This window comes from Anabrus simplex, chromosome 4, assembly GCF_040414725.1.
Source record: "Anabrus simplex isolate iqAnaSimp1 chromosome 4, ASM4041472v1, whole genome shotgun sequence".
Classification (NCBI taxonomy): domain Eukaryota; kingdom Metazoa; phylum Arthropoda; class Insecta; order Orthoptera; family Tettigoniidae; genus Anabrus; species Anabrus simplex.
Window position 1 is genome coordinate 9,449,506 of NC_090268.1, and position 27,637 is coordinate 9,477,142.

The 27,637-nt window shown below is 43.0% G+C and overlaps 1 protein-coding gene and 1 pseudogene across 1 annotated transcript in view; both read right to left on the reverse strand.

Moving 5' to 3' along the window:
* Window positions 1-27,637, reverse strand: part of LOC136872117 (uncharacterized) — a 740,234-nt gene that overhangs the window by 371,536 nt on the left and 341,061 nt on the right. The window contains exon 4 of the mRNA XM_067145963.2: window positions 15,321-15,464. Coding sequence (XP_067002064.2) covers window positions 15,321-15,464 — 144 coding nt within the window. The remainder of the gene's footprint in view (window positions 1-15,320; window positions 15,465-27,637) is intronic.
* On the reverse strand, window positions 3,841-3,959 carry LOC136873009 (5S ribosomal RNA; annotated as a pseudogene).

Genomic DNA, 27,637 nt, shown 5'->3' on the forward strand with positions numbered 1-27,637 from the left:
AATTAATTTCCTCGCGCATTTTGTTGATATCCTCAGTACAATAGACTCTTTCCTTCGAGAAGCTATCGCGACATGGGGGAGGGATAGCGAGGTCATCGGTCCATGAAGTGAATGATAATTAATAAACCAGACGGAGTATGAATCATTGCCTTATTTGGATAAAAGTCATTAAGAAATTAATTAAATCTGGTCAAAACTCGTTAAATTATTGATTTAAAAATTTTCCTATCATAAAACTAGAGTCAAATTAATCACAAAACCTTGCATTTTAAAACGCTGATTATAAATTTCAAAAACTGAAGAAAAGACACTAAAAATTTGAAAAAGACATTAATAATACGTGAAGTTTGAAACCTAATCTACAATATAAATGAATTTGTAGAGGTCCGCTGTCTGTAACTTCCTTTGTTTTGCCAAGTTTAAAGATATTTATCCCCTTTAGGTCAACTTAAACCGTATTTAGCTTTCCTATCTGTTTATTTGTTCCATCATCTCGACCAAACTTCATATTTAGTGTATTCGCATCCAAGGGTTTGTAGTAAAACCAGAACAGGTTTCTTCCATTTTCTCTTATACTATTGATTTTCCGTAAAATCCGTGTGAAACGACCTTCGTTTTAAAACTAATTTTGTTGTGCACATAATTTCACTTACTCTTCAAATGACGGAGAAAATTACTATTTTCTGCGGGTCTCATGCTCTGCACTGAGTGACCGACAACGAACCTACAGGTTACCATGACAACGTCTCCGGGTACTTGCCAGCAGAGAGTTAACTAACGTAATGCCATTTTCGTCATCATTCCTGGAAATTAGTGGTAGTTCGTTGGGTAGAAGGCGAGAGAGACGTCAAGCTGCCATTCTGCGAGAATACCGTTGGAGATTACAATCGGGTAGCACTAAGGGTGGCTGTTAATATTTAATATTTGAGTCTAGCCCATTATTTCACATCGTAAGGTCTTTCCTGGCATTTGCAATAATTTGTACTGTATTACTCTTCAACTTATACTTTATGCTTTAATTTCTTGCCTCTGTCTTGCCTCTTTAGGCTTAAGTAATAACACCAAGTTATCTTCTTATCTGTTTTCCTAAGAATCCCTGTCATAATGCTAAAAAGAGGGATGTTCCATCTATTCAATACAATAATAAACTGTTGCACAAATTAATGTTGCAACATGTTTAATATGGTTTGGGACCGGTTTCGGCACATATCTATGTCATCATCAGCCGATAGAAAAAATATGGCAAGAAGTCAACACACAAAAAACATTAAAGGATAACTGTAACACTTGTGACACTTATGAGGTAAAATTAACCTCAAGATCTACAGCAAGAGTGCTCAAGAACCTACGATCCCTACAAAAATTATCTTCATTGAAAAGTGCTACATGAACTTCGATTATTAATTCTTCAAGAAAGTGTCATAAGTGTTACAGTTACCCTTTAATTTTTTTTTGTGTTGACTTCTTGCCATGTTTTTTCTATCCGCTGATGATGACATCGATATGTGTCGAAACCGGTCACAAACCAAATTAAACATGTTGCAACATTAATTTGTGAAACAGTTTGAATAGGTGGAACATCTCTCTTTTTAACATTGTGATTCTCAGTTCAATACGGATCAACGATGAAGTTTTTAACTTTAAATAAGAATCCCTGTGCCTAAATTTCTCCTCTGTTAGCGCTTCCTTAAATCCGTAACTCATATCATCACAATTTAGTGAGGGACATTTCATTCTCCACTTCATCCTATCTGGTTGTCCTCGGTTATTACCCTATTTTAAATTAATGTCGCTTTCTTAACTGTATTATTTTCTTCCTTAATATGTCCGCATGCGAGTGCTATAATACCGAAACATAGACACACTCTCTTATGACGATACATTCCAAGCTGTTCAAATGTGTAACTTTTGGTCCCAAAAATTATCGAAATATGGAGGCAATTTTAATGACTAGTCTAGAACATGATTAGATAATATTCAATTTAAAATGATAAAATAGACCGCAGCCCCACCAAGTTCTACCGATTGCTCGCCATTTATAAAATGAGGGACATGGTGTTAATTCCTTCGCAGATCCGCCAGTTGCGCGTGCTCTTTGAGGACGTGTCCTAAAGTCAGTTTAGTGGATCTTCACTTCTCAAAAGGTAGGAGTTCGTGGCTTTACTGTGGTCGATACGCAGACGGTGGAAAATAATAGTTTCTTTTGTCACGAAGAGACGTCTTCCATTACTTCGTTGTCTGCGTCATTGATCTTGGGTTGTGGGAGAATGGAATAGCCTGCCACTTCTCCTCCTTCACATGGATTAGTCACAAAAATAAATGCAAGTTAAATGAGTTTTCCTACAGATTAGGAGCATACGAGTTCGCATGGAACGAACCAAACTACAGTGTCACATAACGACCAAATACAACCTTAATTCCCCGCCAGACGAAAAGAAAATCACCATTAGATGTAGTTGATGCTCAGCCTTCGGTGAACATGGACATGACAACTCCCACTAATTCAGACACATCAACGCACATCTTAACATCTTACTTGCATCCGGGAAATAGTGGGTTCGAATCCCATTGTCGGCAGCCATGAAGATGGTTTTCCGTGGTTTCCCATTTTCACACCAGGCAAATGCTGGGGCTGTAACTTAATTAAGGTCACGGACGCTTCCTTCCAACTTCTAGGCCTTTCCTATCCCGTCGTTGCTATGAGACCTTTCTGTGTCGGTGCGACGAAAAAACAAACATTTCACACATCGAAGATGAAGCAAGCAATAGAAATGCACCTCGCAGGAAAAAAATAACCATAAAGACCTCAATGATCACATACCCTTGTAAAAATTCACCCCCTATATATTATTCTCTACTAAGTTAATTCAACATCTCAATTAAGCATGACACTTCACTTACGGTTGTGACCTAAGATCTATCACGCATGAAGCTACTCTACACGTCTGGAAAGTGCGTACGTTAGACGTATTGCGAACTAAGTTCTCTAAATATTGGCAGGGGTTTCCCAATGAGGACCTCGCATTATTATTATTATTATTATTATTATTATTATTATTATTATTATTATTATTATTATTATTATTATTATTATTATTATTATTATTATTATTATTCACTGCGCTTGAGGCGGTAGAGGTGGGACTCTCGCAGAGTCCGGGGAAAAACCAACCCTGTAGGGAGAATGGATTAAGAAAGAAAGAAACAAATAACGAAAGAAAGATTATTTATTAAACGATAACTTTTATACAATCAAGACATTTCAACAAACTATTCGCACAAATACCGAGACAGACAACGGGTTGCTCAGTACTGTGACTTGCAGTGCTCCGAGGAACCTGTCCTACTTCGATTTCGGAAAAAGGTAATGTTGTTGAAGTCGCTCAAGGACTACACAACATCTATTTTGCAATGGCAGTTAGCTGTTAATGAGAGGAGTTCACAGGACGACGATGGAAATATTACCTGTGAGCGGTACGAAAAGCGCCTTTAATTAGGAAAGTGTACATGTGTGGATTTGAAAAAGGAGTGGTAGGCTGTACTCGATATATCTATAATGTATTGGAACCAAACCCCATAGCGCAACAGCCTTGGCCTTCCAAGCGACGCTGCTCACTTGTCGTGTGGTCAGCACGTCGCATCCTCTCGGCCGTTATTCTTGGTTTTCTAGACTGGGCCGCCATCTCACCGTCAATATTGTAATCACCTAGGCTGAGTGGAATTCGAACCAGCTCTCAGATCAAGGCAAAAATCGCTCACCTTGCCAGGAATCGAACCCGGGCCCTCCGGGTAAGAGACAGGCACGGTAACCCCATACCGCGGGGCCGGCAAAGGGACCTGAGCCAACGGCACGTGGTGTTCTCAAGCGATCAACCATCCAAGTACTGACCACACCCTGTGTTGCTTAACTGCGATGATAGGACGAGAACCGCTGTATTCAACTTGGTAAGGCCGTTGGCATCGTATATTGTAAATAGAAGTTATTTAAAATGTTCACATAGTTTTATTTATTCATTTCAATGTTAATTAATTGGAACAATTTTCATCAACTATCAAGTTTGGTGAATGGCTGATGTACGATTTATAATTTTATTTGTTTTTATTAGATGCAAACACTGCGGACTCAAATTTGTAACTTTCACTGACAAGATGTACTTTTGGTATTATTCGGTGTTGCAGTTTACTTGAAGAACAGCACAAAATGTAGTGTACTTAGCAAATCTCCTGGAGAGTAAAGTAAGAAACCTGAGTTAGCCCTTTCAGACACTTTTCGCTTGTATATATCGTCAACCAAAAGTAGGGTTCATGGATACATTCTTGAACGATTTGTATTCTCATGTTATGAATTATAAATATGTATTCGTTGTGGGCGATGTTAATGCTCGTTTCGGAACTGGGACGTTTGAAAGCGAAAACATACGTCTTGGGCTCAACGTTTATAACCTCGACTGCCTTCCATTCAATCTAACCTTCCATACTGCCATTTCCGACAGCCCTCTAGACATAATCTCATCCAACTGCAATGAGTTGGTAGTAGAATACGGACAGGAACCAGCTGCCTGTTTTTCTGGTCATGACTTGCTGACTTTATCCACTCCAAAACAAATTCATAAAACAATTCATGTTCGTGACTTCAGTAAATTTGACGTAAACAAGTTTCGTGTTAACGCTGAATTACTACCCTGGAATGTGTTTCTTCCAGTCTAAACAGCTTTGTACTTTCTCTTTATGACAAGCATGCGCCCCCAAAATGAATTCTCGTAAAACACCAGTCAACACCATGGTTCAATAAGCGTATTAAGGAATTGATAAGTAAACGGGACAGAGCTAGGAAGGAATTTATTAAAACAAAACTTCCAGATGATTACGAGCAATTCAGGGTCCTGCGTAATGAGACAAAACAAGTCATTAGAAACACTAAAGTGAAGTATACGTACAACATCTTCCGTAACTGTAAGAGCACCTCAGCTTCTTGGCGTGCTGCAAAATCATTTGGTATTGGAGTCAGTCAGTCTCTGGATAACCAGATGCCTGTTACTCCATCTGAATCAAGTGAATATTATATGGCATCAGTCTCTAACTTCAACTGTCCGAAAGTATCAGAAACTGCCGAACATCATAGATCTCTCACTCCAAGTAACAGAGATAAATTCTATTTCATGTACGTACACCCTTCACAGGTATAAAAACAGTCATATCAATTCGAACTAAAACTAAAGGTCCAGATAATATCTCAATATCCATGATTTCTAACTGCATTGACATATTTCTTCCTGCCCTTATGCATTTATTTAACTTCTCTCTGCAGAATGGAGTGTATCCCTCAGAATGGAAGCGTGCCCAAAAAGAAAATTCCAGCAGTTTGTAGTGATTTTAGGCCTGTCAACATCCTCTGTGCACTTAGTAAGGCACTAGAAAGAATTGTTCATGAGCAGATATTTGAATATCCCTACCAATCCGGCTTCAACAAGGGCCATAGTACTATTACTATTACGGATGATATACGCGTGGCCACCGATAAGAGGCATTTAACTATCTTATGTCTCCTTGATTTCTCTAAGGCATTTGACTCTGCTAATCATGAGTTGTTTCTTGCAAAGTTGAAGTCAATTGGTTTCTCGCAGAGTGCTCTGTCGTGCTTGAATCATATCTATCAAGTAGATCACAAAGAGTCACGTTTGTTGACGGACGATCCTCTATCTGGGAATCAGTAAACTGTGGCGTACCACAAGGATGAGTCTTCGGTCCTTCATGCTTTTCTATTTATGTTAATGACATCCCTGAAGTCTTTAAAAGTAGAACCTTTTACATGTATGCTGGTGACTTACAAGCTTACTTCCACTTCAGTCCCACTAACGCACCTTCTTATATAATGCATTTTGACCATGATATCTCTCGAATGATCGAATGGAGCGCAAATCATAACCTCCAATTAAATATGGCTAAGATCCAGCTTATTTGCATAGGTTACACAAAACTCCTGAAAACTGTTGATCTCAAATCCCTCCCAGAAATAAACATTCTAGATACAGATATCCATTATAGTGACACCGTTAAAAATCTAGGACTAATTTTCGACAGAACCCCATTCCCGGTCTGATCATACGTCAAATGTAAGCAGAAAAGTTGTGTCATCCATGCATATTTTGAAACGTAACGTGTCATGTACACCACCTTTTATGCGAAAACTACTTCTTCAAAATTTTATAATCCCCATAATTGGCTATGGATCAGTCGTATACAACGACTTATCTGAAACTTTGAACATACAACTACAGAGGGTACAAAATGCATGTGTTCGTTACGTGACAAATGCCAGGCGTGATGAACACATAACACCCTATTACATACAGCTGCAATGGTTGAAACTCCATGAACGACGGGAAATATCAGAAGCCGTTGCTACGCACAAAATTCTCAAACTGAAGACCCCACCCTACCTTTATACTGAATTTAAAGCTATGGAGTCATTACATAACAGAGATAATAGTTTTACAAAAACTACCCTTCAAATTCCCCTTCATCGTACTGCTAAATTTAACAAAGCTATTGTTTACACTGCATCCCGTATCTTTAACGTCTTTAATCTTCACCGTTTGGCAAATGACAGGAATTGTACCCAACTAAAGCAGTCCTTGACATCTACCTTCCTGGAGGAGGACGCAAGGGGCTGAGATCAGATATTTTTGTGTCTAACAATCAGAAATACGTATGTTTCTAAGAAAATTGTTTCTGTTTTCTATTTATGTTAATGACATCCCTGAAGTCTTTAAAAGTAGAACCTTTCTTTAGATTCTTGTAGTCTAAAATAATAAATAAGTTTAATGATATACTTTCTTACTTCTTACATAATTGATGTTTTAATTTATTGGATTTGGTATTTGTATTTTAATTTTTTAAGTTTAATGTTTAATTTATTATTTTAATATTATAAAATGTAGTTAGTGTGTTCACAAACCGGTATTGTATTATACGGAGACGCTACATAAAGGGGATTTTCAGCCTCAGTGTCATGTAAATCATCATCAGTAAATTCAATTCAATTCAATTATCTAATTTTCTCTTTCATATGTTGTTATAAGCTTGTACACGTTTTTCGTGTACAGTTCGAAATGAACCAATTTTTATTCACAAAACCTTCAGTGTTTACCCGCTGTGGGTGTGGGACGCAGATGCCTGTCATAGGATGTGACCGACCAAGTAGCATTAGGTGGGCCGACGTTACTTGCGACTTGTACCAAAATGCGAAGAAAACCATGGGTATACGTTATATAGGAGCAGTACCATTATCTGAGGGACCTATGGGTGTGAGTGTTGCTTATGATAGAGGGTCATCTTGTGTATTCCAACGTGTTCAGAATGGGCCTGTGTTACGTATGAGCAGTACCACTTTATGAGAAGCAGCATGGGTTAGTACTACTATGTGCGAAACACCATGTGTGTGTGTGTTAACTGCGAGTGTGCCGTTGTGTGTGCCATACCATAGGTCTACGTTACCTGTGATCAGAACCACTGTAGGAGGAACGCAATAGTTCTGTTTTACTACAGTGATATCCGACTCGTTGGCTGAACGGTGAGCGTACTGGCCTTCGGTTCAGAGGGTTCCGGGTTCGATTCCCGGCTGGGTCGGGGATTTTAACCTTAATTGGTTAATTCCAATGGCACGGGGGCTGGGTGTATCCTCATCACGACGCGCAGGTCACCTACGGGTGTCAAATAGAAAGACCTGCACGTGGCGAGCCGAACCCGTCCTGCGATATCCCGGCACTAAAAGCCATACGACACTTCATTTCACTACAGTGATTTATTGAACAATACAGGCTTTCAGTCCCGATAGATGTTCACAATGCCCGGTTACATGCACAAAAAACTTACAACGAAAAGAAAAACACGAGACTCCTTGGCCATGCCATGAGGTCCATCAGATACTCCGGAAACGTGACACTCCCTAGGAAGGGTCACCACAGTAGTCATTCTCAGTCCCTACATGTCACGTCCATCGTCTCCACTGAGTATTAATTGAAAAATAATAATCATACGACCTACTACAACTGTTCGGCCGTGTCATTACCCCTGGTGAGAAAAAGGCTATCCTCCCAGTGATGAATTGACCGGCCCTATCCGTGGGGCCCAAAAGGAAGACCCCAACATCCCCTACCAGATGACAGTGCAGATTTCTCACCATCCCAGTTGTGGCCGGCCACATGAGGCAAAATCCGATCTCCTCATGTGCTGCTAAGTTACTTCAAAATATTCAACTTCTTAGTGCATTGCAATTTTAACTGCCGCGCGTGTTGCTCCCACGATAATTTGCTATCGACAAGGAGCCCAAGAAATAATCAAGTGTCAAGTGCGAGTGAAGAGTGCGTTTCCGGCAAATGTGGACAACAGAGGTCCTTGCGGTTGAAAGCCATGTTTAAAGTCCACTGTTCCATTCTCCTAATAGCTTGGTGTAATTGTCGCTCTGCGACTGCCATACTGTGCGAGCTATCGTGCACTTGTAGCGACGGTAATACTGCTGAACCAGCAGCAGCGACAATACGCGAACAGAGTGACACTGAGAGCCGATACCTGTGGGACTCCATTTTCTTGAACGTGGTATTGTGAGTATGCTCTCCCGGAATAGACGGAGGGACAAAAATTTCCCAAGAAATACCGGCAAGTTACCTAGAAATCTCCATTGATTCAGGACTGAAAGGATACCATATTGCCATTTGGTGTCATAGGCCTATTTTGTCAAAGAAAACAGCCACCAAATGCTGTTTTCGGAGCAGTGCATCCTGGATAGAACTCTCCAGGCGTACCAAGTGGTCAGTGGTCGAGCGAGCGGTTCGAAACAACATTGGTACTCGGAAAAAAGTCTTCGTTTCTCCAGACACCACACAAGCCGGCGATTTACCATCCTCTCAAATAGCTTTCACAAGAGTTTGTAAGACAAATAGGTCTGTAACTTCCAGCATACTTAGAATTTTGTCAGGCTTGAGGACAGGAATGACTATGCCCTCTCACCACTGAGAAGGAAACTCCTCCTCTATCCAGATTCAGTTAAACATACGAAGGGGATATAACAGACTCTTTAAGGTGTTTCAATATCTGATTATGGACATTGTCTGGTTCAGAAGACATGTCTTTGCAAATCGCCAAGGGGCTGCGGAGTTCCCACTCTTTGAATGTCACGTTATAGTCCTCTGAAGCTTGAGTGGCAAAACTGAGATTATGATGTTCTGCCTCCCGCTTCATAGCGAGGAAATCACGATGGTAATTCCCGGAGCCAGACACATCCGCGAAATGACTGGCTAGATATTTGCTTGTTGTTTAAAGATGATGCTCGTTGTTTAAAGGGGCCTAACATCGAGGTCATCGGCCCGGCTAGATATTTATCAATCGCGAGCGGTTCAGTGACGATACTGCCTGCATTGGAAACACCCGGTATTAGAGATGATCCTTGCATACCTGGAATATTTGAAGTTTAGTCCAGGTTTGAGATGACTGAGTGTATGACTTCATAGACGACACATGTCAACCCCACGAAGCATTCTTGCTGTTTGGAATAAGGACTCAGACCTTAGCGCGGTGTTTCTTAAATGTTACAAATTTGGCCACATTTTGTTGCCTACGATGGCGTTTATGAGCGCGACTGCGTTCTTTGACAGCTGCTGCAATTTCTTCGTTCCACCAAGGAACGAGATTTCGGCGAGGAGTCCCTGAAAAAAGGGAATGGGCTCCTCAGCAGCAGCAAGGATAACTTGTGTTATGTAAGTTATATCGCCATCTACGGTCCGCCTGGTCTCGTCGTTAAAGGCAGTTAGTGATGTGAACTTTGGGCAATCAACATGTTTAAGAATCCACCGAGGAGGAGCCTCGACGATTTTTGTTTCATCAAAGTGAGAATAATGGGAAAATGATCTCTGTCACAGAGATCGTCGTGTGTATTCCACCGAAACAGCGGAACCAACGTTCAGCTGCATAGGCTGACGACTATGCGAGAGTATATGCCGTAATATGCACTGAAATGAGTTTGTTCACCTGTTACTAATGTTTCAAACTTCCTTCCTCTGGGGCAAGGCGTTTCAGAGCCCCATATGGGGTGATGGGCGTTAAAATCTCCCAATAAGAGGTAGGGAGTTGGAAGCTGATCTATAAGATCAGTGACATCATTGATGTTAAGAGGCTGGCCTGGTGGAAAATTAACGTTACACACTTTTGCTATGACAGGCAGTGGTATACGCACCGCAACTGCTTCTAGTGGACTTCTTAGGGTAGCTTCTTCGCTATAGGTACCAGAACGAACAAAAATACCCACGCCACCGGACGCCCGGTGAGCATAATATCGTTCTGTCGAGTATACTCGAGAATTGCTCAAGACCTTATGATGGCCTGATGTGAGACTAGTTTCCTCAATGCAGACTATACTAATAGAAAACTCAGTAATTAGCTGCCGCAGCTCAGCAACATGCCTATGATGACCGTTACTATACCACTGTAACCGTGCCATAGTGTGGATTAAGTAAGAGAGTGTTAGGTTATGAGGAACAATATGCTCCTAAACCTAAACACCATCAATATAAACATTTACATCCCTAGATGTAGGTGACAGCTCGATGTCCATCCCGCCATCAACAGACGAGGGAAGTGATGTCTAAGAACTTCGACGCGTTTTGGGGACGGGATTTCCTCGTACGAGGGGAGCGCGCAGGTTTAGGTACAGGCGTACCTGCTGGTGCTGATTCATACCCTCTAGATGGAGAGCATGATTCCCCCTTTGCAGCAGAAGTGCGGGAGCGCCTGGTAAGGGTAATGAGCTTCTCGGCTTTCTTTTCTTGTTTAGACGGGCTGGGAGATAATTTTCCAGCCCTGGTCGACGGTGCCGCCTCATCCGGTGTGGGCACGGCTTTCACCATCCTCTTTGGGGAACTGCTGTGCCAGCTTAGGAGTTCCACTCGGCACAGATTTCCTTGTGGGCGACGTTGGGGTGGTTCCCCACTTCGAGTTTTTACTCTTTGCGGCGTTGCTGGCAGGAGGAACAGCCGCCTTGGGCGCAGCGATCGTAACAGGTTTAGAAGATAGGAAGGATGAACCTGGAAGACTCCGTGCTAACTTCATGTAGTCCAGCGTCTAGGCTTTGAATTCATAGAATTGAAATTACGGCGCGCTTTCTGGTAGGAACGACCATCCAGGGTCTTGATCTGCTGAATCTTCTTCTCGCCGAGATATACCGGGCAGTTTCGATCTCGGGGTAAATGAAGACCAGGGCAGCTGTAAGGAGTTGTGCACTATTCCGTGCCGTGAGCTCCTCTGCCATATGTACCACATACAGATTGATTCGAGCAACGAGATACCATGTGCCCGAACCTCTGGCATTGATAGCAGCGCATGGGAGGCGGGATGTACAGCCTCACATCGCAGCGATATGTTGTTACCTTGACTTTTCCTAGCAACACTGATAATTTGAAGGATACAATTTATGCTCACGTGGCCGATGACTTTGCGCATAATTCGCCGGACGTGCATCACGCCACGGCGTTTCATGTCTTCCATCAACTCATCGTCAGTGTTCAAGATGGCATCGCGTTCACGAAACAGATTGTAGGTTTTGTGCTCCTCTACTTTGACGGGATTATTGCCAACGTGGTCGCACTTGAGCAACCGGTCAGCTTGTACGACGTTGCGTGTCTTTAGCAACGAACTACCGTTGCGCATTTTTTCAGGTCTTTCAGTTCGCCGTAGACACCTTCTATGTGCCTACTAAAATAAACGAGCTTGAAGTCACTGCCGTCAGTTCCGGTCCTTCACGCTGCGGTTGTTCCCAGGGATTGAACGCCACAAGGAATCAACTGTTGAAAACTTGGGTGGGGGCCACCTTGGACGGGATAAAGAAATTTCGAAGACATGCCCGAAATCATCCTCCCCGAATGCCACCCACTCCGATCAGCGGCCTCTGTATCCGAACCAAGCACCCAAGGCAATACCCACCTGGTTGTAGCAGGTACTGCCCGGGGTCCGATGTTAGTCGATGCCTAATACGGCATGAGTGAGACAATGAGCACTAGGACACCCTTCATGCAATCACCCGCAATAGTATGTACCCCAGAGCGTGTACAGAGTAATAAATATAGATAAAATAAAAGAATAAAATAATAAGATGTCCTTCTGGCATTCGGCTGTGCGGGGGACCTGTGTTAATAAAATAAAATAATTAATAATAATATGCACTTCTGGCATTCGGCTGTGCGGGGACCTGTGTTATCAGGCGGATGCTACTGCAAGGGTACTTGACAATCCGACCCGACGTGAGTTTTGGGAATACATTGAGGCTTTCGGGCGTAATCGCACACGTAAGTGGCTCTCCTCCGAACAGCACGCACATCAAGTATTTTAGTCCGGAAACCCTCAAAGGGAATAATAAAGAGGTGACCGATGGACAGATGACCCTTTCAGTCGCCTCTTACGACAGGCAGGTTATACAGGGAGTGTATTGTACATCTGCGTCCCCCACCCACAGGGGGTTGTAAAATGATCGGGTGATTAGAATTAAGAATTTCTTACCTAACAGTCTATGTGTGGAAAACGAACCGGGTGTCAGAAAATAACCGGAATTTATTTGTGATGGAGTTTGCAGTTGGTAGTATTGGAGAAGTCTGACTCGCCTCAGGGGACCAGCTGAGGGAGGAGGCTTTAAGGAGGGTAAAACTCATCTTGCGGAGGCTCCACGGCCCGGAAGTCTCTCAAGTTCGAAGACCGACATCAATACGAAGTTGTTGCGGGAAGACCGCCGTTTAATCATTAAACAGTTTTCAGGAATGATAAACGGCTACAAACTTCGCTCAAACTGGATGAATCCTACACCATGACAACGGACCTGCGTATCGAGCAATCAAGACACAAGACACAATAACCGAATTGGGCACTGAGGTGATGATATATCCACCTTATTCACCGGACCTAGCAGGATGCGGCTTCTGCCTATATCCTGCAGTGAAAAAGGAACTTCGGGACCGTCATTTTCAAAGTGATCAAGAAGTAAACAATGCAATTTCGGGTATACTTTAATTACTTCGTGACCACGTTGCTTGAAAGGTTGAAAATTGTTCTAAATGGACCAGGAATTACCTTAAACGTCTTCACGAAGGTAGAGGGAAGTCTGAAAAATGAGGAAGCCCAAGAAGTGCGGAGCAGAACGTGCAGTGCAAAAAAGTGGAGACGTACAGCGCGTTACCGTCATAGATACATTAATCTATATTCATTGTCATTTTAATTCAATAAATATTGTTGATACATCTACTTTATTTGTCAGAAATACATACTCTAGCCAATAAACCCTGCACCTTTGATTTAGGTGGAGAGAACTCTGCCGATCAATCCGGTAAATTCGTTTTCCATTGCCTGCTCATTGCGCAAGTTAAAAGTCTTCTCTGATCATTTTGTTAACACTTACAATGGCCACTTTGTAAAGTGTGGATCATCTTCCTGTTCAAACCAGGATAAATTGCTCACAGCTCTAAGATTCGTTCTTTTGTATACAAGTGAATGGGTTTTTAGAAGTTGGAACGATCGTAATATAAATATGAAATTGGAATTCAAGAGGAAAAATTAGGGAATATATTAGTTTATAGGAAGATGATTTAGGTGGATTGACTCAGACCTTCTGGCACGTCAAAAAACTCCGGCGGGAAAAATCGGGCACCACAGCGTTTGAAGAAATCATAAAAAATGTTAGTGCGGCGTAAAATAACAACTGCCTTGATTATTCCTATTATTGAACAGGAATTATGGATGGGAATAATTTATTAGAGGAGGTGCTCGATAAGCAAATCACAGAGCGGGCGACTGAAGGCATACACTACATCTACGTCATTGGCCACTAATGGTACCAGATGAGGTGAAATGTAGAGACAATTACAATTCTAGAATTCAAAAGGACGACGAACGATGATGTAAAACAATCGGTGGACCTTCTTCCAAAGCACAAACCTAAATCGATTATACTTGTTGTCTAAAGGAGTCCAAAATTCAGGTCACCGGTCCATCGTAATGGACTAGTTGTTGGTAACATAGAACCATGGTACTAATCACAGGTAATGTGCTTCGCACAGGAAACGCAGAGCTATGGTGTTCCGCACATAGTCCCATGGTATTTCTCATATAATGGTACTAATCACAAGTAACTCAGACTCATGGTCTTCCACATATAGTGGCACTGATTGCAAGTAAAGTCGATCCATGGTGTTCCTCGGGCGATGGTACTAATCACAGATAATCTCATGGTTGAAAATCCATCATCCCTTGGTTGCCCCTTTTAGTGGCCTCTTAGGACAGGCAGGGGATATCGTGGGTGTATTCTTCATCTGCGTCCCCCACCCACAGGGGGTACACTACGTTGATTTAATGCATGATTTGAATGTAAGGATCGACTGTTCGAACAGCATTTGTATTAACTCAACCATGTGCACAAATGACTGTCATTTAATTGATTATCACTTTCTAATTGTTTAGGAAGTCGAGAATTTTGATTTTTGTCATCATGTCGTTCTCGACTTCTCAATCTTGTCCTGCGAACTATAACGGATTGTCCGTAATTATCACGAATTTCACCACACGATTACGGGAAAGCGACATTGTCACGAAAACAGTCTACGAAAGAAAGAATCCTATTATTTGTTTCTTCCTGTTGCTACCCGTGAGCCGGAGCTCTTCTCCAAGTAATGTTGTGTTGAGTAGCTGACAGTAACTTTCCCACAGAAAGACAATTCAAGCTTCCATTAATTGTGCGCATCTACACTGGAATCTCTTGTTGTTAAGAAGACGAAAATGTCTTCTCAGGTGCTTTAGAATACATTGCTGTCAAGAAGGTGTTATTATCGAGAAGAGAGGAGCAGGCTTCGGTTTGATTCAAACATTTTCTGAGAGTGGGGGGGGGGGGGGAGAGATTACCGATAACTCACTTCAAAGACTGGCACCTCTGCGCAGGGTTTAGTCCTACACTACACGACCCCTCTATGGGCTACTGCATTTTTTACATAATATTTTGAATCATGCTGTATATGTTTGGAAGTAATTTTAAAGAATATGAGGATATTCTTATAGAAGTAAGCATGTCATTACATTATTAACGTGCTGTTTAATTTCGAGGCATGTTCTATCGTTTTATACATTCGTATAATCTACTCGACAGAGTGAAAACTTACCGGTTACTTGAACTGACACTTCCATTTTAACAACAAAAATGTGTCACATATGTGGTGTGATCCCCCCTACCTTCCAGTGTCTTTTCATCTCAAGCGGTTCATTCTTATACACAAGAGCACCAAATACGTACTTACTGGAACAGTAGGTTTGCGGGACCACGGTCGGCGAAGAGGACTACAGGAGGCGCGTACCTCTCGTTGGTGCCGCAGATCTGAGACGCCGTGGGTCTAGGTGAGGGCTCCAAACCATCCACTAACTGGAGAAAGCCTCCCATGCAGCTGGAACAGAAGGAATACTCATTACTTTATTCCTTGAAATTCACAAGTGCAATGCCAGCTTGAATGAAAACACAAAGTGGGAAGGTTTACAAAAAGTTCATGTTTGTCATCTTCCTGCTACGAAGAGCAAGGTAGTACAAGAAAAATTGGGTGGAGATGGGCATAACTAAATTATAGCAAATTTTTTATAGTAGTTCGGTTACCTGTGACGACTGATGTTTCATGAGATGATGGATGCCTGTCACAGCCATTACAATTCCACTGTAACAGTGCCATAGTGTGGACTAAAAGAGAGAGTGAGCGATAAGGTGCTCTCATGCCTAAACACTATCAATATCAATATCTACATCCGTAGATGTAGATGACAGTTTAACGTTCATCCCGTCATCGACACACGGCGGTACTGACGCCCAGAATTTCGACGCTTTCCGGATGCGGGAAGTTCCCCCCTACGAGGGAAGCGCACAGATTTTGGAACAGGAGTACCTGCTGGCGCAGACCCATACCCTCCGGGTGGAGGGCATATTTCCCCTTCGCAGGAGAAGTGCGGGAACGTTCGATAAAGACTTTCCTCTTCTCCGCCTTATTTTCGTGTTTAGACGGACTGGGAGATAATTTCCCAGCCGCGGTCGGCGATGCCACCACCACCGGCTTGGGCACGGCTTATGCCGACCTCTTACATGTGGGGGGAGTTTTACCCTTGACCCCCCTGCTGTGCCGCCTTAGGACTACCAGCCGGCACAGACCTCTTGTTGCTCGAAGGTTGGGTCTTCCCCCTCTTCGAAATTTTACTCTTTGCGACTTTACTCTCAGGAGCAACAGTCGTTGCCTTGGGCGCAGTGACCTTCACGGGTAAGGATGTCGTGAATTACGAACTTGGGAGACTCTGAGATATCATGCTGTAGTCTAGTGTACTGGAAGGATTATTCGTGGAATTAAACTTACGGCGCACTTCTTGGTACGAAAGACCATCCAGGGTCTTGATCACCTGGATCTTCTTCTCACTCAGATATGTTGGACAGTTCCGATCTCGAGGAGAATGAAGACCAGAGCAATTAGTGCACCTGTACGGAGTTGTGCAGTCTTCCGCGCCGTGAGCTACTCTTCCACAAGCACCACACACAGACTAATTCGAACAACGTGATACCATATGTCGGAATCTCTGGCATTGATAGCATCGCATAGGTGGCGGCATGTACGGCCTCACATCGCAACGATAAGTTGTTACCTTGACTTTGTCTGGTAACACCGACAATTTGAATGAGACAATGAACGCACCGGTGGCAAGGTCTTCATCGTTGACCTTGCGCTTAATGCGCCGGACGTGCGTCACGCATGGTTCTTCACGTCATCCATGAACTCTTCGTCAGTGTTCAAAATAAGTTCGCTGTGGAAGATGACTCCGCAAACCAGATTCAAGAATTTATGCTCCTCCACTTTAACGGGGATTTCGCCAAGGTGGTCGCACTTAAGCAACTGATCAGCTTGCAGTGCTGTCCGAGTCTTCAAAAGCAGACTACCATTGCGCATTTTCTTGAGATCCTCAAGTTCATCGTAGACGCCTTCAATGTGCCTCCTAAAAAGGATAGATTTTACCAGCTTAAAATCGTGCCCACCGGTTCTGGAAACAGAAACCTAGAGAAGCCATAGCCCATTCCTTGACCCTGCGCATGTTCGCAGGGGTTGAATACTTCAAGGAATCAAAAGTTAAAGATTTCGGTGGGGGACCACGTTGGGCAGGTCGAAGACGTTTCGAAGCCATGCCCGAAATAATCCTCCCCGAATGCCACCCACTCCGATCAGGGGTCTCTCTAGCCGAACCAAGGAGCCAAGGCAATATCCATCTGGTTGTAGCAGGTATTGCCCGGTGTCCGATGTTGGACGATGCCTAATACGGAATGACTGGAGGCGATCAGCACAAGGACTCCCTTCCTCCAGTCACCCGCAATAGCATGTACCCCATATCGTGTACAGAGCAGTAAATATAGAGAAATAATAATACACAACTTATGATAATATGTCCTGGTATTCGGCTGTGCGGGGACCTGTGTTGTCAGGAGAATACTACTGCAAGGGTATATGACGCTCTCACCCGCCAATCCCTGTGGGGTCGCAAGCGGACTTTCGGGCGTAATCGCACACGTAAGAGGCCCATCTCGGAGCAGCATGCACACCAAGATTTTGGAATCGCTCTACAACTAACCCTCAAAAAGCAATAGAAAGTAAGGAGGAGACCATGCTCACATGACCCTTTTATTCGCCTTCTACGACAGGCAGGGATTACCTGTAAATGTATTCAGCCCCTCCCACCCACAGGAGGTCCAACACATGATATCAAGCCGCAATCATTTCCGCGCCAAGGTCGCCCCTTTTAGTCGCCTCTTAGGACAAGCAGAGTATACTGCGGTCCCGTAGGGGTCAGTTTGGGCCCACTTTTATTTGTTGTTAGTGTGAACGATATAGGGGAGGCATTGAAATATATCAAGTACCATATCTATGCAGATGATCTTCAGATTTATTATCACTCATATCGACAAGATATAGATGTAGCCATTGGCAGAGTCAATTTTGACTTACGACGACTGAATGACTATGCGAAAAACAACAGTTTGTTAATAATTCCTAACAAAACTCAGGCTATTATATTTGTTACCAAAAGTAACCTTAACTTGTTAAAAAGTAGACATGTACCCCCAGTTATTTTAAATAATACTGTCGTGCCCTATTGTACGCCAGTAAGAAATTTAGGTGTTATAATGACTGAGACACCCTATTGGACTGAAAAGTGACCAATACATGCCGTAAAGTGCGGAAATCCCTTTTTCCTCTCAAACGCTACTCTACGATATTTCCAAAACATCTTAAAATACAACTGGTAAAATCCCTAATCTTACCAACTCTAGACTACTGCGAAACTGTATTTACGGACATAACTTAAGACAGTAACAAGATGCTTGAACGGAGTTTAAACACCTGTATTTGATTTATATTTAAGATGCGATATGATTCTCACATTCCACCTTATTATAGGGAGTTCTCATGGCTTCGTGTTCATGAGCGTCGCAGTCTCCACATGTCGTCCCTTCTTCATGGAGTTCTGAACTCAGGTGTACCGAATTATTCCTCAAAAGCTTTAATTACCTATCCTCTTATCATAACCACGATACACGATCTAGCTCCTGTTTAACAATATCTCGCAGTCACTCCAGGACTTTGTAGTCACTGCCGCGAGGCTGTGGAATACCCTACCTGCTACCATTGGGGATTTGCGTTCTCGTAGGAGATTTAAGATGGATTGTCGAAATCACTTGCTGAATACCTCTAGCTGACTTGTTCATGAGCGTAGTGTGAATCAGTGCGTCAATGAGCTTATATTCTAAAAAATCAGAAATGTATTTGCTAGTTATAGGTTCTTACTGTGTTTCCTTCTTTTATTGTTACTAGTGTTACTCTGCGTCATCAGAGCCCCTCCACAAATGACGCCTGTGAGGAGGGAAGAGCATCTATCCGTAGAATGTGTACTTAGGCCCCTCCAAAATGACGTCTGTGACTAGAAAAGGGCATCTGACCGTAAGACTGAGCCCAAGATGGCGAATGTGTTGTAGGCCCCTCAAAAAAAGGCAATGGGAAGGGCATCTGCCCGTAAAACTGGGCCCAAGATGGCGACTGTGTATTTGGCCCTCCGAAATGGCGATGGAAGATGGCGATTGTGTAGTTAGGCCCCTCCAAAAGGGTGACGGGAAGGGCATCTGTCCATAGAACTAGGTGCAAATGGCGACGGTGTAGTTAGACCCCTCCAAGATGGCATCGGTGGGATCCGGCTGTAAAACTAGGCCACGCGTGGTTAGGCCCCTCCATTATGGTGACTGTGAGGTTTGGCTTGCTCTCTTATACAAAATCCGCGGAATCCCCATTGCCGTACTACACAATATCAGGTCGGGAAGTGCATTTGGCCGTAAACGTTAGGTTAGGCCCCTGCAAGATGGCATCGGGAAGATCATCTGACCGTTAAATTGGGCCCTGTGTAGTTAGGCCCCTCCAAGATGGTGTCAGGAAGGGCATCTGTCCGTAAAAGTGAGGCCCCTCCATGATGGCGACTGTGAGGTTAGGCTTGCTCTGTTATGCCAAATCCGCGAATCTCCATTGCTCTACTACTGTACTATGGGTCAATGTCCTTAGCTCCCCGTTTCCCCACTACTAGGAGTCAATGACCTCGGGTGTCGACTCAGCACAAAAAATGCTAACGCAGTGATCTAGAACCGGGCTTGCCCTACTACTCTAGTGATTCGTAGCATTAACACAGGTAAGGCCTTTGGCGAAGCAAGGATGGGAATATTAGTGGCATGGCCCTGCCTGCTGTGGAAATAGGCTGCCGACGATAGTTTACAAACCCATCATCCCTGCGCTGCGACCCTTTCCGCACGGCCAACGCATGCGTCGACACATCTATGCCTGAGTGTGCTGCTCATACTGACGGTTATTTCTCGGCATGCAATTGTATGGGAATTAAGCAATGCAATTCCCCTGAAACAAGTAGCCTATTGTTTACGAACTTGTATGGCACCATTCTCATGACACTCATATCCAATTATTACTCCTAGAAGTAATTTATATTTTTTAAAGCTCAATGAAGTATCCCAGACTTGTGTCCTTCTCACTCAGATTTATGGCATGTTCTTAGACTCGCGCCCTGCTCACTTCATCGCTCTTAGGTTTGTGTTGTTTACTTCAGCACTCCCAGTCGTGTGACTTTCGTACTTTAGGTTGTGTGTAGTCTCGTGTCGCTGGCATTAGCTGATGTTCACTTAACAGCCTCGCGGTAATCTACAGACTAGTTGGTAATTACAAGAGAAATGTAACAGAAAGTCGAAGAGTGGACGATGAGTCGCTTAGAAATTCAAATGTTCAAGAAATTCCTATTTGACATGAAATATAATAATAAAACAGGCACGGACAAAGTAAAGTTGACCCCAGCATCTCTGTTCATTAAGGGAGTTCACAGTTGACCGTCGGCTCTTTTAGTAGAATTCTTTAATGCGGTCTATGCTTTTTCAAGCCAGACAATTTGTTGCCGACATTTGTGATATCAACAAATGTTGAACAGCAGGCATTCAATCTAAACGTATAGCGGCGTCTTGAATATGAGGGAGGCAGGTAAACAAAGGAGATGTAATTTTCCTCCCGAGTGCTCCTTCGTAATATATATTGGAGTAAGAACGTGTTTCATGTGGGTTTTGGGGAGTAGAGGAAACCAATTCAGGGAAATGTAATTGACTTGCTTGTTTTTAAATGGGCCATTTGTGACCGTGCCTAAATAACCATCACTACGCAGATTGAGCTGTAGAATGACTTACTATTAGATGAACAACACCATCGCATAGGAATTTACACGTCACTTGCATGATAGTGAATTTACTGAATTCATTCATGAGCCAGTATACGAAATATTTACTTTCCATTGAAACTGTGACTGCTATTACTGTTAAATTGTGATTACGGTTATTATTATTATTATTATTATTATTATTATTATTATTATTATTATTATTATTATTATTATTATTATTATTAACATCCTCAAATTCGTACTACAGTTATATTTAAGTTATTTTGTTAGGAATGAAGCCATACTTTTGAGTGTCGACTTAGTTAAATGTAACAAAAACTCTTGAGTCTGTCAAAACACAATGATATTATACTATGAATTATATATGCGTATAGTGTTATAATTTGTATTGTTGCTGCAGTGTGTTTGACAGACTGAAAAGTTTTTGTTACATTTAAGTCATTTGTCAGTTCTTAAAATTATTTCTTACTTACTTTAATTGTATCAGTTTGATGTAGTTATCAAACTTGGTTTAGTGTAAAAGAAGGATTTATGGTCTTAACTACAAGAAGCAAAGAAAGGCGATAAATAAATAAATAAATAAATAAATAAATAAATAAATAAATAAATAAATAAATAAATAAATAAATAAATAAATAAATAAAATAAACAAATAAATAAATTGTTTGGGGAAAGGCTGTAAGATTGCTGCAAGTACCGGTAATATATTACAATAATCTGTTCCCCGATAAAAAAATATTTACCATCGTTTGTTTCCTGCAGTTTACCATTTATTCATGTCCCTGTTTATGTTCTAGTTGACTCTTCAACTTTCCCTAACCTGGATATTTGCTATAGCTATTGTGCATTTTACTTCTGGCCTTTAACGTCTCCCGTCCAAGTTTCTCTATAATTCTTGTCAAACTCGTTGGCTATAAGTGAGCACTGTCGACCCCCATAACCACAGGTTAAAGTAAGAAGTGTTATGATTTTTAAACGGGATGATTTTGTTTTAGAAAGGTAAGTCATGTGTTTTTAAATCTCAGAAAATATCTACAGCGTATTCGAAACTCTCCAGAACAAATAATGCTACTAATAATTGAAAATAAAACCTCAGTATAATCTGTGGATAGTCAGGGAAAGCGGAGTTGGTTAGCGATAATTGTTTGAAGGAGAACTACAACTGTTAATAACCGGGAAAGGAGATTAAATCCTGGAGACAGAAACAACCACCCCTTTTCTTAAATATGATATCGAGAATGACCTTCTGCCAGCTACCATGCTACGGTTGGGAGAAAAAAGTGTTGGCAACGTTCGTGTTTTCTCTCTGCGAATAGCGATTGATTATTTTGTTTAGCAACGGTGACTTGATTTGTCTTGCACGTACATGTGCAATACATTTCACAAAATATGGCTGCCAATAGGTGTAAGGGTCTACTTACATCATATATGCTGCACAAAAGTGTTAACTTGCTGAGTGAGGTGGTGTATAAGGGTTGGAGTTTATATAGGTGTGTGTGTGTCATTTTCAAAGTAACTGATTAGTCTGCTTAGCTTATGTACTAAAATAATAATCCCTTCGGGGGGTTCTTTATTAGCCACCCTGCTGTTCGATGATCTAGTGTAGCAGAGCGGCGCCGTGTAGAGGTTAGTTCGTATATTGCGTAGAATAATGCCGGTTAAAGAAGATACATTAACCGTTTTCAAGTTCTCAGTTAGAAAAAAGAGTCACAGCACTGCTTACAATATGCTCGTACAAATTTCGCAGTCCCATTTGCATATGAGATCGCTCCTGCAGTTAGCTACCGCAAGTACATTCAATTTAATTACGAAGCAAAACATCTTGTTGTTGTATTGATTTTCCCCGGCTGTACACTTTCATTCTAGTAAAAAATACACTGCCTGACAAAAAAAAGCACCCAGAAGCAGTGATTGAAAGTGAATGAAACTGCGTATGCTGAAAGACCGTGAGCCTTCATTGAACTGAGGAAATGAAATGGCGCATGGCTTTTAGTGCCGGGAGTGTCCGAGCACATGTTGGGCTCGCCAGGTGCAGGTCTTTTGATTTGACGCTCGAAGGCGACCTGCGCGTCGTGGTGAGGATGAAATGATGGTGAAGACGACCCATACACCCAGCCCCCGTGCCAGGGGAATTAGCTAATGATGGTTAAAATACCCGATCCTGCCAGAAATCGAACCCGGGACCCCTGTGACTAAAGGCCAGCATGCTAACCATTTAGCCATGGAGCCATACATTGAGCTGATTATAATATGGGATGAAAGAGACAAGCCGGCAGGTACGTGTAGAATGTTGGCACCAGGACAGTAGGATGTCGCAACCCCAACCCGTGGCCACCCTTATGCGGTTTAGAATGGTGTCAAACAGCCTCTCCTGAGGCAAGTTCGTCCACAGTTGTTGCAGATCCCACAGGTTGGTACTGGGACGGAGTCCTACACGGGTCTTGCTGGACCTCAGCATGCTCTAGGCAGTCCAAAGACACACGTGCTGTGTGTGGACGTGCATTATCTTAGTTCTGCGCCATAATAGGATGACACGTATCGCCGTGCCGTCAATATCTACCGAAGCACTATTAGAGGTGACCTGAACGCACATGCTATGGCGCCCAACACCATTATGCCGGGAATAACGTCTGTACCTTTCCACAATATGGAGAGGATCTTCCCTCTGCTCTCGACGCCGCCAAACCCTCACACGATGGTCATCGGTCGTTATGGAGAAGCGGGACTCATCACTGAACAGTCGTCCTCTGTTCGTGCCTCCCGGGCAAGATACCACTCCAAAAGCAGGCGTTGGTGTTCTGGTGTCAATTTGGTGGATGCGAGTCACGGAGACACTGTGGGGGAACTCATAGGATGTTTTAGAGTCTCCAGTACATGTTCGCGATGGCGGGTGCTGAAGTTATGGGATCCCGCAACGCTTGGCGCACCATACGTCGGTCCTTCCTCGGGGTGGTGCTTCTTGGTCGACCCGAGTCTGCACGACGTGATTGCGTGCCCTCATGTACCCACTGAGTCTAACATCGGGCCACTGTGACGTCTGAATGGCCCATATGCCTGGCAATTGCACAATACGACGAACCAGTCTTATGCAGTCCCACAATGCGGCCTCTGTCAAATATGTTGTCAATTCGTGGGTGCGAGGCATCGGGGGAGCTTCGTTCTTTGCGTAGTCCTCTCTACACGTCTTGCTTAACAGCAGTTGGCTGGTAACAACAGGGCGCTGCCATCAGGTGGCCGTTCTACACATTACTCACACATCATGTGTGTCTTATACTCACTGTCTGTTGTAGCGCCACGCAAAGTGCAGACTGTTTTGTCACAGCCTTAGTCCATTGACACTGCCCGAAATACGACGTCTCAGCCTACGAAACCGACCTAATGTGCGACTATCGCCATTTGTCCAAACTCAGCCCACACGTCGTGATCCGTTGAGAAATCAGAATGAAATAATTAATTATTAACTGTCGAATGTTTGTGTCCTACACCGCTATGTCTAGGAGCGATTAAGCGTTCGTTTGAAGCCCAGACGGGGTACTTGGAAATTAAAAAAAATGAGGAGAGCCCGTCTTTCCAATTTACAGTAATAATTGTTCCATCGCTCCACGAGGTTAGCGGATAACTCTAGAGAGCGGCTAGCTCTATCTCTCGTGCGTGACCAGGCGCTAACGACCTCTGGCTGTGATAGATGGTGAGAGGTTAGGGAGAACCTAAGATAAGAGCTCCCCGAGGACTTTGCGCAGTGCCCACCACGTTTGATTTAAAGCGAAAACACCTTCAGATTCTCTCTTCTCATCCGTTTTCCGGGAAACGTGACTGTAGTCAAGTGCAAATGTTCGAGATAAAGATATTTCATGTTTTATTATAAAAACATCATTTGCTAGAATAATACAACCTAGTGTATTTTGATAATGGTGCCTCATGGTTAAAGGGACATAACATCTAGGTCATCGGCCATAATGGTACGAGGTGGAAACTAATGTCAAAATAATTAAAATTTTAAAATCTATAAACTCACGAGAATATAAAAAAGGTGATGGTGGAAATGATTATGAATTTAAAATTGTCAGCGGATCTAATTCGCAACGCCTTGCTTCCTTACAAAATGATAGAAAAGTAGATTAAAGAGAATAAGGCATCGCCCTGAAGTGATAGCCTATATATAATTCAAATTGAATGTTCTAAAATACATAGAAAACTCACTTTATTACACGCTATACTGATGATGATGTTTGTTGTTTAATGGGGCCTAACAGCTCAGTTATAGGCCCATAATGGTACGACATGGAACAAAACGATATAATTCAAAATGTAAATTGCATCCACTGACAAGAGTTTAAAACAAATGATGATTAAAACTGAGTATGAGATTAAAATAACCAGTGGATCTAATTCGCAATGCCTCATTTTCTAACAAAATTATAGAAAATGCAGGTGACAATCGAATAATGCATTGCCTCTGATATATTATTCAAGTTAGAAGTTAAAATAACTCATTAAAATTCGCAAACACGAAGTAAAATGGAGTCGATGAGAAAAAAGCGTTAAAAAAATACACTAATTCAAACTTCATTATTACACATGATAAAAAGGCCCCTATCCCTCATAAAACGGATGACGAGGCCTGCTGACTGCTCGTCATCTCGTAGAATGAGGGAAATAGCACTCAGGAGTTTTAGACTACGACCAGATCAGCGCACTCCGTAAGGATATGTACCACGGTTAGATGACTGCCGCAAGAACACACCGGGGGGCATTCACGCTTCAGTAGGTACGAGTGCACCACTTTGCCGAGGCCAATCCGAAGAATGCGAGAAGCCCGAAGCGAAGTCTTCCATACCTTCGTAGTTCCTTTTATCGCTCTCAGGTTATTTGGGTGAGGGGTGGCCTGCCACGCTATCTCCCATTGGAACATAACCAAATGTTTCTGCTGAGAGTGAATGTCACTTGCTGAAACCTTGTAAGGCAGCGAGAGCAAGTTAAGAGCCTCGGCAAACTTATCAGCTAACTCGTTTCTCTCTGTACCAACGTGGCTTGGAAGCCACGTAAACGTAATTCCGGTGCCGGCCTACGAACAACCGGCCAGCAGGATCTGGATCCGCTGCACCAGAGGGTGCCGAGGGAAACAGGTATCAATAGACTATAGCGAACTCAATGAGTCAGTACACAGAAGAAAGTATCGGCGCTCATCTGACAGTGTGTACGGTAGAGCTTCACAGATGGCATAGAGCTCTGCTCTGTACACACTACACATTTTCGGTAGAGAAAAACGAAACCTGTTGTTGTTAACAACAAACGCACAGCCTATTCCACCTTCTGCCCTCGAACCATCCGTGAAAACAACGACCGTATCAGGGTAACGGCCAACAACGTACACGAAAAGCCTTCCATAAATAGATAGTCCGTGTTCTCCTTCGGGCCGGTGTGCAAATCTCGAGTGAATTCAGGTCGTTGTATTATCCTATGTGGTACTCTACTTGGTCGTATGACAAGGCAAGGGACCGAAGGTACATCTAATAATCTGTGACTGATATCCAAGCCTATTCCAACCGGCTGCGTTGCTCGTGGTTAACCAGCGTACAGCCGATGGTGAAGTGGCATCTGTCGCAAATTTTCAGTATAGGACAGAAGCATTTGCTGGCGCCGCAGATGTAAAGGCGAGCAGGCTGGAAATGGGGCTTGTACGAAAAGATCCCGTCACAAAATTAATCCCGCTGTGGTGGATACTGTTCAGTTTCGCAAGGACGCTTTGCCTTGCTGATCCATATGCTGCACTGCCATAGTCTAATCTGGATCAAATATGTGTCCTGTAAAATCGTAGGACCACCGTGCGGTCAGCCCCTATTTTAGGGCTGCTAAGAGACTTCAAAATATTCAATTTCTCAGTGCATTGCACTTTTAACTGCAGCATGTGTGGCTCCCACGATATTTGCTATCGAAGAGGAGCCCAAGAAATCGGTTAGTGTCAACTATGGGAAGAGCGACATTCTCTAAATAATGCTCAGGATGAGAGTGACAGTGCGCTTCCTGAAAAAGTGCATAACAGAGGTCTTTGCGGTTGAAAACCGAAAGCCATGTTCTAAGGTCTACTGTTTCACTCTCCTAATTGTCTCTCAGCGACGGTATTACCGCTAAAATAGCAGCAGTGACAATACTGTTTATGGCTATCGCGAACAGAGCAACACTAAGAGCCGATCCCTGTGGGACTCCATTTTCCTGAACGTAGTATTGCGAACATGTCCTCCTTACTCGGACACAGAATACACGGAGGTATAAAAATTTAGTAACAAAGACTGGCAAGTTACCTCGGAATTCCATTGATGCAGGACTGAAAGGATGTCGTATCACCATGTTGTGTCATAGGATGCTAAGTCAAAGAAAACAGTCACCAAATGCTGTTCTCGGAGAAAATCGTCCTGGATAGAATTCTCCAGGCGTACCACGTGGTCAGTGTTCGACCGAGCGACCCAAAAACCACATTGCACTTCGGATGAAAGTCCCCTTTTCTCCAGGTACCACACAAGTCTGGGATTGACCATCCTCTCCAAAGGCTTTCACAAGCAGTTTGTAAGATAAAATAACTTCCTGGATACTTAGGGTTTTTGCCAGGCTTCGCCAGGACAGATTTACTATGACCTCTAGCCAATGTCATACAACCTCACACTCTACCCAAATTCGGCTGAACACATGAAGGAGATAAAAAAGGCTATCCTCACTAAGGTGTTTCAACATCTGGTTATGGACGTTATCTGGTCCGGGAGCAGTGTCCTTGCAAAGTGCCAAAGCACTGCGGAGTTCCCATTCCGTAACGGGTACGTTATAGTCGCCT